General features: G+C 44.2%; 1 protein-coding gene across 5 annotated transcripts in view; it reads right to left on the bottom strand.

Moving 5' to 3' along the window:
• Positions 1-15,157, bottom strand: part of LOC106586120 (histone deacetylase 4) — a 177,207-nt gene that overhangs the window by 19,123 nt on the left and 142,927 nt on the right. For all 5 annotated transcript variants that reach the window (XM_014172999.2, XM_014172997.2, XM_014172996.2 and 2 more), the window contains exons 19-20: positions 14,308-14,427; positions 11,374-11,471 (exon numbers count right to left, since the gene is read on the bottom strand). In XM_014172999.2, the coding sequence (XP_014028474.1) occupies positions 11,374-11,471; positions 14,308-14,427 (218 nt within the window). The remainder of the gene's footprint in view (positions 1-11,373; positions 11,472-14,307; positions 14,428-15,157) is intronic.

The following is a 15,157-nucleotide window of genomic DNA, read 5'->3' as shown; positions in this document are numbered from 1 at the left end:
AGCGGTGGCCTACCCCCAAAGGGAGGGAGAGGGAGGCGGTATTTTTAGGAGGCATGGTACCCCAGACAGCTGAGATACACAGCGGAGTGTGTGCGTCACGGACTGTGTCAGCATGCCTCTGGCACTAGCTCAGCAGGCAGCGTAATAAATAAAGCACAGGGATGGTGTACAGAAGGAGAGATGAAGGAAGATGAGTAAGAGATGAGTAAAGTGAGGAAGTGAAGGAGAGAATGATTGAGACCAAATGAGAGTAAGATAATGATAGCATGACCCGGTGGTTGCAATACATGTAGGCTGCAAATTTCCAAAATAGATGAACTGAGTAGTAGTGTCTTGGTAATATTTGTTCAGCTGCTTAGAAGTGCTCACACACTGACACACACACACCATTAATTCAAGCACATAAAATACCTCAACCCAAAGAGTGAGCTGGCCACAGGCACTCATGTGGCCAGCCACAAGATTGGAAAGGGGGGGGGGGGGGGCTTAAGTAAGTATGACGGTTACCATGGTGACCGGAGCATCACACACTACCCCCCCAACCTCCCTCAGATCTAAAGTGTATGGAGACACACACACACGTCATCCCGCCATCAGAAACTGCTCACATCATCAAATTCCCCATCAACAAACCCCCTCTAAAACAGACGACAACCTTGGGAAAGCCAGAGCGATCAATTAGAGAGCAAGTGTGAGTGGAAACGAGGGCTTTTATAGGCGTGAATCAGTGGATATCTATGTGGTAGATGAAAAACGCTTGGTTAATTATGCCGGCGGATAATACGTTTTAAATATATTTACGAGGCCGTCTTAGCTATGGGACATCCTGGGTTTGTGTGGTCGGATCCAAAACCCTACTGCCTTCGTCAGCTAGTTCCTGCCTGTAAAGTGTCATCGCTGAGGTGTGCTCTTGTTTGGATATCAAGGGAAAATGTATACTGCTCTGCTCTACCCTGTCCCAACTGCGCAGTCACACCGAATGCATTTGTTCAGATTAAAGGCGCAATATGTAGCTTTGTGTGCACCCCGACCAAATTCAAAGAAATGTGAGTTGTAGATTTGTCATTCTCATGGAAAGCAAGTCTGATAAGCGGTAGATCCGTTCTATGTGTGCTATTCCCATGCTTCCTGTCCTTAAGTTTATTTTTTGCGTCTTTTTATTTTACCAGCTGGGCTCCCGAGTGGTGCAGTGGTCTAAGGCACTGCATCTCAGTGCTTGAGGTGTCCCTACAGACACCCTGGTTTGAATCCAGGCTGTATCACAACCGGCTGTGATTGGGAGTCCCATAGGGCGGCGCACAATTGTCCCAGAGTTGTCTGGGTGAGGCCGGTGTAGGCTGTCATGGTAAATAAGATTTATTTTCTAAACTGACTTGCCTAGTTAAACTGACTTGCCTATCCAACAACACTTTTCAGCTGTGATAACATAATTGCAAAAGGGCTTTCTAATGATTAATTAGCCTTTTAAAATTATAAACTTGGATTAGGTAACACAACGTGCCATTGGAACACAGGAGTGATGGTTGCTGATAATGGGCCTCTGTACGCCTATGTAGATATTCCATTAAAAATCAGTCGTTTCCAGCTACAATAGTCTTTTACAACATTAACAATGTCTACACTGTATTTCTGATGAAATTTGATGTTATTTTAATGGAGAACATTTTTTGCTTTTCTTTCAAAAACAAGGACATTTCTAAGTGACCCCAAACTTTTGAACGGTAGTGCACATGCCAAAGATTTATGTGAACGATTCAAAACAAGAGGGTATAAAGAAGAATTATTGGACAATTGCCTTAAGACAGTAAGACAAACTAAGTGGAATGCATTATTGGAACCACGTCAAAGGAATTCCTCTCCTCCCTCTACAACTTCAGTGTCCACCTGCAGTCCCATTTCAAGGTTGATCAAGGAAGTGGTTAATAGATATTGCCACATATTGCACAGAGACCCCAACTTCGGTAAAGCGTTTGAATCCCCCCCCCCCGAGGTTTTGCTATAAGAGATCCTAAAAAGTATGGGATTGTTTAGTAAGGTCACATTTGCCTAAGACAAAAACATTGCATTTTTTGTGTATCATTCCTGATGGCAATTTCACTTGTTACAACTGTGTTTACTGTTCTGCCATGATCAGAGTGAACTCTCTTATCCATCCCCATTCGGGTGAGAGGATAAAGTTTCGAGGTAGAATAACATGTAACACAAAATGTATTGTATATCTCCTAAGGTGTTCCTGTAACATTTATTATGTGGGTAAGACCAAACGTGAACTTAAGACAAGGACATGTGAGCATAAGAGCTCCATTCACAACCATGATGAAAAATCACCTGTTGCCAGGCATTTCAATAACCATATTCACAAACTAAGTGTCTTACATTATATGGGCATTGAATTGGTGAAGGCACCACGTAGGGAAGGCGATACGGATAAATTACTTCTCCAAAGAGAGACATAGTGGATATTGGGCACTTCTTCCCCAGCAGGCCTTAAAGAGGAATGTTATTTTTCTTGGTTTTTTTGGTTGTAAGTTATAAATATGTAGGAGAAACATTTAGGTAATGACATCATAATGTACAGTATCTGTATTATGTTTATATATTTTTATCTTTATTTGATTGTCATGTTTCCCCCACAGCTCCCTCTGCTGGGATCCCTTGATTGGGCCAATACTGACTGAGAATTTATAATTATACCCACCTGTGTGTGGTTTTTTCGAGACATTGATTGCCATTGCATGCTGAAGAAGGGCTCATACCCAAAATGTTTGTGCAGCAATAAAAATATGTAAATTTAAGTTTATTCACCAGAGTGCTGTCCTATTTTTGTTCTTTGAATTATAATTAATGGATGTAAATTACAAACTTCAGAAGCCTTTTTCAACCTCAAATATACTACAACTTTAAAATGTCCTGCTTTGCAGGAAAGTTCTCCTGCAACAGGGTGATCAGATTAGGATCCTACACCTAGAATGACAGAATGATTTCTACACATTGCGCCTTTAAGGAAAAATAAAGTTGAATAAAATGTGCTTACAACATGTTTAGGCATTACCTGTTGCACATTCAGTTTGTTCTTCAATACATGGACCTTGGTTGGACTGTGTAGGTATGTGTGTCTGTGTGTATGTGTATCCCGGCAGTGTATGTGAGCGTTTTTGGGGGGACCTGCTAAGCCTCAGGGTTGAACACCTCTTTCTCCTGAGACAGTCAGGCCTAATCCAAATCCCCCTGACCCACTGTAATATCCTCATCATGCACGCACACACACACACACACACACACACACACACACACACACACACACACACACACACACACACACACACACACACACACACACACACACACACACACACACACACACACACACACACACACACACACACAGGGTGTATTTCAATATGCATACTACTGTGCTCCACACTCTCATGCTCTGAGTGCATTCTCCGAGGATGTTCTCTTGAATATGTTCTTGTGAGGACGAAAGTGTAGAGAACGCATAAAACATAACATCTGAGAAGCATCGTCCAGCCAGGACAATTGCAACAATAGAAACCAAACAAAACATACACAAAACACAATGTTTTACTTCATAATAATCAGCTATCAATATGTGAATTGTAATAATCTAGCTAGCCAGCTAGTTAAACAGGCAAAAATCACCTAGAAATAATGTAATGTAGATGTAAATTCTTCGTAGGTAGCTAGCTACCAATTCTTCGTGGCTATCTAGCTAGCGAACAGTAGTAACAAGCTATTGACTTTCTATCGGCTTGCAATCTATGCACACTACAGTGGGCATTGTAGGCACGTAAACATGTCAAAATGAACAGAGTATGTATTTATTAACGTATCAAGATAAAATATTGTCATTAGGCAACATATGAGAATGGGCAACATTTTGTTCTGAAGTTAGAGTTGATTTTGTCACACTTCGGCTCAAATAATTTAAAGAAATGTTTTTTACGTGGTTGCGTCATATTTCTGTGCATACTTTGCGTTGAAGCTTGCATTGATGCATGCTTCAAAATATCAACAAACGGAGTACGCATCCGAGAAGTGCCCTCCGTGCTCCATTTCACATACTTTGATTTGGACTCATACTCCGACCCTCCCGTGTTGCAATTTGCGTGCTTAGAGCATGGTAGTATTCATTTTGAGAAACACCCACAAACACACACAGTGTGTACACCCGCATATGCATAAGAACACATGCATGCACACGTACAAATATACAGTACGCGCATGTACCCATGCACAAGATATCGACGACGCACGTGTGACTACTCAATGCGCTCTACCTATAATGCTCATCGAGACCACTGAAACCCCCTTGAAGATCAGTTCTGCAGGTGGTCGACCAACACGTCAACCTTCCCAGAGAAGCAGCTCTGGAGTCTACTATGTTAATTATTAATTATCCTCGTCCTCTGATCTTTGCTGGGGCATTCCTGAAGCTATTGGATTTTTCACAGATATGAGAAGATGAGCCACATCTTTCTCTTTCACCTGCAATGTTTTCTTTACCTTTTTCCCAGTGAGGTTGTGTTGTTTCACTTTGGGAGAGAATAAACTAGACGGAGCAGGAAGATGAGCACTATTTGGGGGCCTGAGAAGTCTGTGTAGGGGTAAGGGACTTTGTTCACTCATAGTTCACCGAAGTCCTCATCATTTCCCCCATTCCCTGAATGCTTTGAGTGCTAAGACATGCAGCCGCACGCACACAAATGCACACACACGAACACGCTTTCAGAATGGAGGCAGCTGTTCACTCAGTGGCGTTGACAAGAACCAGGGAAACCTCCCTCTCTAGGGACTCTCTCCATCTTCCACTCCTCCTTTCCATTCCTCGCTTTAACCTCTCCTCTGCAGAACACCCCACCAGGGTGTGTGGTGTATTTTCAAGTGGAGTCCTAAACAAGGGCAGTGAATGAGGAGGAAGATACTATAGCTTGACTGAACACAAAAAAACCTGAAAACCATACCGCCCAAACCCACTAACCAACAAAGGGTTAACGCTAGCCATGCCTACATGTCAGGCTCAAAGGCTTTTCCGACACACTTCAAAGCCTTGTCATCTCACGTTGTGGAGAGCTGGTTTGAATTAAGCTCAATTCTCCTCTCTGTTCCCAAGTTCATGATGAGAGAGGGAGCGTGAGCGAAGGAGAGAGAGACGGGACTTCTGGTTTTCATTAGGGATAATTTTCTTATCTTTTTTTCCTCCCTTTCTGGAGGCTCAGGCTTGATCCCCTGCAAATGCAATGTGGCACTGGCTGAGAGGGAGAGAGGGGGGAGAGAGGAGAGAGAGAGAGAGAGGAGAGAGAGAGAGAGAGAGAGAATAAGGAGTGAGATGGGGTGGATTTGTCTGTGTGTTTGATAGAGAGAGGGACGTAAAGGGCAGCGCCAGGATTGTGGGTTTGATTCCCACGGGGGACCAGTATGAAAAGAAACAAAAAAATGTATGCACTCACTACTTTAAGTCACTCTGGATAAGAGCGTCTGATAAATTACTAAAATGTACATATAAAAAAGGGAAAGATAGAGAGAGATGGCGGGAGAGTAGATATATGGACTGTTGGGCTGTGCTGGCCATTTTCCTCTGGGTGCTGTAAATCAGAGAGGAGAGAGGCTGAGGAGACACTCACTGCAGCATTGTGGGATTGATGAGTGCTGGGGGCCAGCTGGGTGAAATAAGGGGAAGACCCACATCCATGTCACTCCTAAATTGACCCCTAGCCCCTACTCCCCCAAGCTAGCCCCCCGACCCGCCTTCTCTCAGTTCAATTCAAGAAGATTTATTGGCATGGAAAGTGTAAGAAATTACATTGCCAAAGAAAACATGTCAAATCAATTTCCCTCTCTCTCCATCTACTTGTGTACATCTCATAGGATTGGATAGGTGGATCAAAGTGGTGGAATTTTCACCTAGCCTATGAGAAGGTCGACAGACCCTTTGCCAGGATAAAGTGACTAAGGGGGCAGTTGAAATCGGTGAGGGGGCACAATTTTGGGGGGGGGGTTCTTGCATTGGAATTATATTGAACTCTGCTTATATCGCGCTATACCACAATAAACATAAAGTGCAAATGCCGAGACTCCGAGACCATTGAGTGCTTTTGAAGTGACAGGTTGGTGCGAAATCTGTAGCCCATCTCCGCTGCACTGCATCAGCAAAATGGACAGTGCCCTACACAGTAAAGAAAGGTCTATTTGGTAATGAATATATAGGCTACAAGCTAGATAGGGTAATTCACCTATTACAAACAGCCTATGTGAATGCAGCTGTACACAGGCGATGCGATACGGCACTTCTGTGGATCAAATTCTATCCACCCACGTAATAAATTACGCAATGCCGGCCTACTATAAACACGGGGGTGGGCTCTTCACGCGGAGCTAGCTGGAGCGCCGCAACATCGTCGCTGCTGGGCTTTGCGGCGGCCTTGGTGGTTTGATTTCTGATATCCATCGTGGCAGTGGTAGATTAGCTGGTTAGAGCTAAATAGGCTAATAACACTAACACCTTTTACAGAAAGCTAAGAAGCTAACTAAAAACTCTATATTGGTGCGGCGTGAGGCAGAGTTGAGTGAAGCAGCTTCAACTGTAAATTTGACCCCGTCCTTATAAATCAAAATCAAAACATTACAGGCAGAGGCGTATCTCATTATTCACGTAACCTACCTCGTTATTGACATAGCCTACCATAAATGAGGAGTGTTTTTCCCTGCTTTCTTTGGAAACTCAATGGAGACATACCTAACCGCCCAGTGGCTTTCCATAGCCTCCCTACATACAAACACACACACACTCTGCAGCATGCTCTGTCCATGGTACAGCGCAGTGGAGATACAGATTTGGCGACAACCTGTCACCCAATAATTTGAACCTTTTTGCTATTTTTATAAAGGGACCTAAAACAAAAATGGCCCCCAGGCTGAAAATAACAAACAAATCATGGTACATGTGGCAGTACAGAAGGGCTTTCTTGTCCAACATAGTCTGCAACTATGTTGGACAAGGAAAGAGCTACCAAGAAGGTAATACCTCAAGCTCTCGATGCTCCACTTCAGTGCGATGTGCTCTCTCCCAACCACTGAATACCTGGACTCATGTGATTTCCGTTTTCAGCTGATGAACAGAACAGATCTCTCCTGTCCGACACTCCCTGAGCTAGCACAGCTCCCAGCCCCACGTTGGATGCATCAGTCTGCACCACAAAAGGCTTGTCGAAGTCTGGACTGGCTACATACCACCCATTTGGGCCTCTGGGATGCCTCTTCACAAGCCGTGGTCCACAGGAACTGTTTCTGCTCTTTGGTTTTGGTCAGTTCATTCTACGGGTAGGGCCACATCTGAGAAGTCTGGCACAAAACGTCAGTACCAGCCAACGAGCCACAGGAAGGACTTCACCCGCAGCCCATGTGCTAGGCGTAGAACTGTTTTGGATGGCTGCTACTTTGTCCACTTGAGGGCACATGCCCTCTGGGCCAATGCGGAAACTCAAGTACAGGGCCTCTTCTCGGGCCACAGCACACTTGGTTCCATTCACAGTGAGCCCCGCTTTCTGGATCTACCCCAATATCGTCCCTAGGTGCTACAGACGCTGCTTTGGCTCTAACAACTCTGACAATATGGGGATATCAGTCCCGAGGACAACATCATATGGCCATCAACCATCTCTTCACACAGAATGAAACTATGGTCACGCACAGTCAACATAACCTCAGCAGTAGCATACTGTTTGACATCCCCATGAACACACTTCAGCTGTACTACAGGCCCATAATCTGCAACTAACTTAATTAGACCAGCCCTAACAAGTGTTTGTGTGCTGCCAGTATCATCCAAAGCCATCAACAACTTGCCATTTAGAAACACCTCACATAGCTGCTCATTAACCTGCAACTCACTAGGGCGTAAACTAGACGTAGGCAAGTAGCACAAAAGCACACTAGCTCTGCGCGCCATATATTACGTTGTCTGCCTTATGTCCTACTAGGCCACAAGAAAAACACCCACAGTCCCTTTGCTAATTAAAAGTGTTGTGTCTTACTATGTGTCCCGCATTATCCCACAAACCGACTGGGTCAAGCAGCTGCCAATGTGTTTGCATTGGAAAAGGCCCGTTGGTCTTGACGTGCAGACATGTAGACCTCTGCGAGATGCGCCGCCTCTGCAGCAGACTTCCGGTCCCTTTCCCAAACCCAAACTCTGATTTCAGATGTAATCATCAGAAGGAATTGTTCAAGCAAGATAACCTCCGTGACAGTTTCAACTGTGTGCTCCGTTGGTGGTATCCTGGCTCCCGGAGACGCACAAACAATTCCTGAGAGGATTCCCCCGCCTTTGCTGATTTCATATTTAGTTTTGTATTTCTTCCTTAACACTGTCATAATCATGAACGAAGTTAACGTCCATAGTCACTTACGCTTTCTTGTCTTTCCTGTTAGTAGACAAGCCGAATGACCCACTCTTCTCTCGGCCAGCCACACGTAGCCGCCACACGTAGCCGCCATCCGTTCAAATGTTGCGAGGTACACATCGACTTCATCATTGTCAGTGACCTTGGGCAGTGACAGGTCCGACTGGAACGTCACTGGCACCGGGCCCCTCGGATCTGGGTGCCGATTAGCGCAATCAGGCGAGCCTCTGCTTGCTCCAACCCCATCGCCCAGCTGGTCTTGTGCCCCGATGCCAGCGTTGTTTTCTTGTAGATCAATAAGTGCCATCTCTACCACCTAGAGCTGAGCCTCCTGTCTCTGCTCCCGTTGCTTGCTCTTTTTAATGCTCCATTTCAGCAAGTCCGTGAGCTCCAGCACTGCGCACAGCTGTGGATCGCGTTGCTTCTCGGCCACAGAAAATGCAGGATTGCCGATATGTGGTTGTCTGTGCGCCAATCTCTGTGGCATCCCCAGCCCACTCCACAATATATCCTGCTGCATTTCGCCTTGTTCTACTGCCATCCTTACCTGGTTCCTTGGTAGCTTTGCGGTAGTTCCCAACTCGCGCACCATCCTCGTACAGGAAAGAGGCCCCCTCGTGGAGCCGGGCCGGGAGGTCGAGGTGGGGCTATAATACTATATTGCGTGTACTTACTGCATCTCATTCAGGTCTACATAAAAACAGGTAGGGGCTACAGTATCATTTAAGATTGGGTACATCAATCCTTTATCTCATAAACGTCATGGACTTTGCTCGGTGTCAGCCTTTCAGATTATTGGCCATAGGTCCCCCTCTTGCCCTCAGAACAGCCTCAATTCATTGGGGCATGGACTGTACAAGGTGTCGAAAGCATTCGACAGGGATGCTGGCCCATGTTGACTCCAATGTTTCCCACAGTCTGAAATCTGTAACTACTACACTGTCACAGCGTATCAACAAACAAGATTTCTTACCCTTTCCAAACAATTTTCCTTCTATCAAGTGCAGCGCCAACATAACGTGGCAGGGTGGTTTAAAAACAAAGGATAGTTTTAAGCATAAACAGATAAAATGTTTCTTTATATACAACAACACAAGAGACAATACCTGAAGACGTGCTACACATTGGTGGGGGCACAGTGCTTGAGGGTTTGTCGACATAGATATGTATATACAGTATATAGGTACATATGCGCCCTAATATGTATCATGTCCCACCTTTTGTATACTGTACACATCCATATGAACATACGATACAGCGGCTTGTACAGCATGTGATCCATCTATCTGGATGTGAGAGGGTCAGTGTGGGGTTACGTGAGGAGCAGGGTTATGTGGAGGTCTGGGGTACATTAGCAGGGCACATTGTCCTGGTTAGTATAGTATAGCGTGCAGCCAGCCAGTCAGTAGACTGAGACAGAATGGTTTGATGTGTGTCTACTGTCTACCTGCACCGGCAGCTCAGACCAATTGGCCAGACAGGCTCATCTTCAAAGTGATTCACCCTCTGCCCTGCGCCCCAACCACATGTCTGCGTGTGTGTGAGTGTGTGTGTGGATGTACTGTATGTAAGTTTATGCTTGCATGCAATGCCATGTATGCTTGTGTGTGTACAGGTAGGTGTGTATGCCTGCAAGAGTGTGTGTGTGTGTGTGTGTGTGTGTGTGTGTGTGTGTGTGTGTGTGTGTGTGTGTGTGTGTGTGTGTGTGTGTGTGTGTGTGTGTGTGTGTGTGTGTGTGTGTTGTGTGTTTGCGGAAATTGGTGGTGAGCATACGTGCATGACTTTTGCGTGATGTTTGTGTTTTTCTGTGTGTGTGTTTGTGTATGTGTGTTTACTGGATGTTTATATGCACATGCTCATGTTATGTGTGTGTGTAAAGTGTGAGTGTGTAGGTGGGTTATAAATAGCCCCAGACAGCGGACCTAATGGAGTTCAGCCCTGGCATCAGCCTGCTTGGCATATAAAAGAGGCTGCCACAAAGCCCTGACTCGGCCATGTATTACAACACATCATACTTCAAGCCTCCCTGCCTCTCAGCCATATAGAGGCCACTCAAAAGCTGTGAAAAGGAGGCATTACAGTATCATGAGTTCAGTTCTTTTTGGACGACGAGATAATTTCATACAGTCATGGTATAACATGACCTTTTGTTACAGTTACACTTCTCTCAGTATTTCTGCCTTGGATGTAACATTGACGTACTGTATCCTGCTAATAGCTATTACTGTAAAAATAGACATTATGTGGACAATGTACACACTTTTGGGACTATCCATTTGGTTGCATTGTACAGGGCAAACTAAATCAAGTGCACCTGAAGCATATTCAATTATTTGACGTGATGTATTTGACCCAGGTCTGACCCCAAGTGATGTTCACATGGTTGTATTTGTGCCTCCGATTTGGCAGGGATATTTGACATGAATCACCCAATCCATTTTCTTAGTTCATCTACATTTCTACCCCCTCAAAAACATCTACAGCTGTCCTGAATCTGCAATTAACTGTTAATATGTATTATATTCTAATGCTAACAATAGCTTACTCTATCAGTCACTTCGGCTTAAGTTGAAATCTTTGGATGAAGACAACATCCGGTATCATCTACATTAACGTCAAGAAGGCATTGAGTGATATTGGAGTGAATCATCCCTTTAATACGCGTCTGTAGACTTGCGGCATGACAGTAGTGTGTATATGGTTCCAGAGCTGGGAACTGTCAGGACAGACTGAGCACTGGGACCTTCAGTCTGTTGATATACACCCCTCTCCTCAGCCAAGTGCTCCCTGAGCACTTTGCACACCAACAGCCAACCCCCACCGCCGTAAATTCACCACTAAACTGGCTCCTCTCTCTTTCTCTCCCTCTTGATTTCTGACGCTGATGTTGCTAGCATAATAAATCCTCATCATACTCTGTGGTAGCTAGTCTGTGTGTGACGTGTGTTACCTGAAGGCAGCCAGGTACTCTGCGTCTCCCATGGGTGGCTCCAGTCCACCGGTGAAAGCCATGTTCACATTGAAGCCCATACCTGCCCCAGTGCCCACCTACAACACACACAACACAACATAGGTTAGTCACATATACAACACGCACACACACTCAAGCAAAATGACATGCATATACTGTACTATTACACACTCTAGACAATTCTTCTGTAGAACAGCCTCCACCTAGGAAAAGACTGCTGGGATTGCTGCCATTTACCTGTCAAAGCTCAGACTGCACCTGTCAGACGAGAGCGCACGCTCTAATATACGCACGCATGCACACACACAAGTACACACACTAACACACTTTTACATTAAGTCTGGGCATTTTACAAGCAACAATAATAATCTGACCTAGGTGGTAGAAGGCCTTGCTAATGACCACATCATTAAGAAACCTGTATCAGGAGATGTTAGATGACTGCCAATATAATATTGTAGCAATTACCAAGGAATAACTAACAACAATTGAGTTTTCTTTGAATTTGAATGTGAATAACAGGAACATTTCCAAAAATCGATTGACCCTTCTCTAAGCATCGCCCCAGAATTTTGTCGAGTGCGACACCTCGGACAGTGTGTTGCCAATTTAGCGACTTTTATTGGTAAAAGAGGCAAGCGACAAATGCAGTTACTTTTCAGGGTGCCTTTGAGGAGTTGCAAGCATTTCTATGGTTTTGATAGCATTAAGCGTATTTTTCCACTCAATTCTGCCGCAAACAAGAATGGGAGAGGCTGTCTGTGCAACATAAGTCACTGCAACGGCGCACGCACAGGCAGAGAAGCACTGGGGTAAGGGGAGTATGGTGGGAGAGGCGGGGCGAAAACGCTATGACGGGGACCGCAGCAGTTCCGCAAATTGGTGCTGTGATGTCATCTAGCAACTTTAGCAACAAATTAAGAAGCCAAAAGCGACCTCTCACTGAAAAATGTTGACAACACTGCTCAAACAAGCTCACGTTTTAAATGCATGAAAGCCAGTGAGGACAGTGGGAAAAACAGTTTTCTTTAGAAAAGTAATTGTTTAAATGGCTAAATAATTGAACATTGAACCAGGAGTACTCGTTACTGTGATCCTTAAATGCAGAGCCTGTTGATGAAGTTTTTCAAATCCGAAATTATACTTTTGTTACATTGTTGGTTAGTTAGCTAGCTCTCAATCTCATTGACCACCAAACATTGCTAATGCTAGCTAGCCACTTAATATAACTTGTTTTCTCTAAATGTATGTTAGCTAGCTAAATTAGCCATGTTATGAATTCTCTGAATAACAGAGGTGTGGACTCGAGTCACATGACTTGGACTCGAGTCAGACTCGAGTCACAAATATGATGACTTGCAACTCGACTTTGACTTTAATACCAATGACTCGTGACTTAACTTGGACTTGAGCCTTTTGACTCGACCTGACTTGATACCCTCCCCAAGCCCAAATATAAAAAATTATGCTATTAAAAAAGTGTGCAGCGCATCAACTCTTCATTAACTGATTACAGTTTGAAACGGACAGCAGCCAATCAAATTGTGCCAGCTGAGAAAAAGTTGTGCGTGGCAGTGCAGAGGAACGTTGGCGGGTGAATTCAGATGGAGCCCTTGGAAAGATGATACCCAAAACGATTATTTTCGGATATAAAGACGATTGAGCTACAACTGGCTAGACAGTTGTTGGCCTAAATCCTGCCTGATGTTACTGCTGTTCCTAAAGCCATTGACATATGTTAGCCTACTGTAACCACACTGTGTGTGTGTGTGTGTGTGTGTGTGAGTGTGTGTGTGTGTGTACAAGCCTACATCGCCCGATTGCGCCCCATAGCGATCCTCGATAGTCGATCACTATTGGGGGGGGGGGGTCTTTCTCATGGCTACCCATGTATTTCCATGGAAATATAAAATTTATTTGGAAAGTAATAAATATATAGATATTTTTAAAAGCATTCATGATTTGCATAAATGTAATATACTAATTATTACTCTTGTTAAAGATATGAAATGGTATTACATTTGGTGAAGAGCCCATTATGACTTGTTTAGGACTCGAAACTCAAAGTTTAGGACTTGAGACTTGACTTGATACTTGTCGGTCTTGACTTGAGACTTGACTCGGACATGCCTGTCTTGACTTAGGACTTGAGTGCTAAGACTTGAACCTTACTTGTGACTTGTAAAACAATGACTTGGTCCCACCTCTGCAGAATAACTCTAATCTGCTGTTGACTTTAGGAAACGATTTGAGAGCACTAGTTAGCTCCAAAAGTGGTTAGTAACTTTGACTGCATGATGACAGTCAATTCACTGGCTAGCCACACTACAACCTTCATTTGAACAGGTTCCCGTGAAGTAACTGTAATGACAGTCCACCTCAACATACCCAAGAGTTTCCTGATCAGCAAGGGGTGGTCTGTGTTTAATTTCATTGTCTATTAAAAAAACAGTTTGAGATCATTGTGAGGGAATTTCACCAGTGGCTTCCCTGGAAAATGTTGCAACAGTAACTAAGACAAGCGGGGCTTAGCGAAGGGTAAATTCTATGGTGATTGTTGGTTATTGAGCCAGTGATGGGTGGAACGTATTCTACCAAGTGTTTGCCTGTTGAAACATAGCCACTATTTAATTTTATAGTTAGCAGGCAATAAGCAGGCAATCTGGAAAACCTGGACATTTTTGGAAAAGTGACCAGAATTCTGAAACAATACTTCAGTAAATTGTTTTTCCTTAGCAAGAGGAAACTATTGGTGTTGAGATCTTGCACACTGTGCAGGTAGTTGAGCTACCAGTGTCTGTCTACATGTGTGCCAGGGATGTGAAGAAAAGTAAGCGCTTGTCAAAGTGAACATAGACAAACATGCACGCAGACACACGCACACGCGAACGTATCCCCAACTCTGCCACTCACCTCATCAGGCGCTCCACTGCCAGGAAAGAAGTTGCCATCGTCGTAGCGATGGAGTGACAGGTAGAGAACGTTGGGATCGCTGTAGAACGCTTGTTGTGTGCCGTTGCCATGGTGAACATCCTGACAGATATGAGAGGGGCAGGGTAGGCAGGTTTAGGTTTACTTCCTGACTCTAACAACTGATGTTGGATCAGCTCTTCACATTAAACACCTATTCATAAGCATTGTGCGCTAAACAACAAAATCGAACTTGAATCAGTCGTCAGATGAACATAGAAGAGTTACACCAAAGTAGAAAAGGGGACACCCTGAAACAAACTCTATCAATTGCCATGCTTAGCCACTATCTAACATACCACAACCCAACAAACTCTTTGTGACCGGTTCAGAGAGTTGAATATGTTTTAGGCAATCAATTGGGTTAAGTCAGTCGTAAAAATCCCATCGCTGGGTGACAATATCTTTTACTTTCGGCTACGACATCCATTTCATTTTAACAGACCTTCCCACATAGTCAAACATATAAAAAAAGTGACTTAAGCTTCTATATTGAGGCATTATCTCATACAATTGACACGTTTTAATGAAGGTTCTTTTTTTAACCGAGTGTCCTTTTTTACAGTCTCCCCCTGCTTTATACGTTTCTACATCGAGACATTTTCTAATACAAAAAAAGGAATACAAAGAAAACTGTGCTTGCTGCCTGGATGACAGGGCTAGTTGTAGAAGTCTCTCTCGGTGAAAAACAGGAGGAAATGGAAAAGTGATTGAAAGGCTTTGGGAAGCCGTATAATGAACCCAGCAATGATCCTACCAACATCCAGCAGCCATCTCTTCCTGGGCATGTGGA

Source organism: Salmo salar, chromosome ssa25 (assembly GCF_905237065.1).
Source record: "Salmo salar chromosome ssa25, Ssal_v3.1, whole genome shotgun sequence".
In the NCBI taxonomy this organism is placed as follows: Eukaryota; Metazoa; Chordata; class Actinopteri; order Salmoniformes; family Salmonidae; genus Salmo; species Salmo salar.
This window is presented reverse-complemented; position numbering and strand designations above follow the sequence as displayed.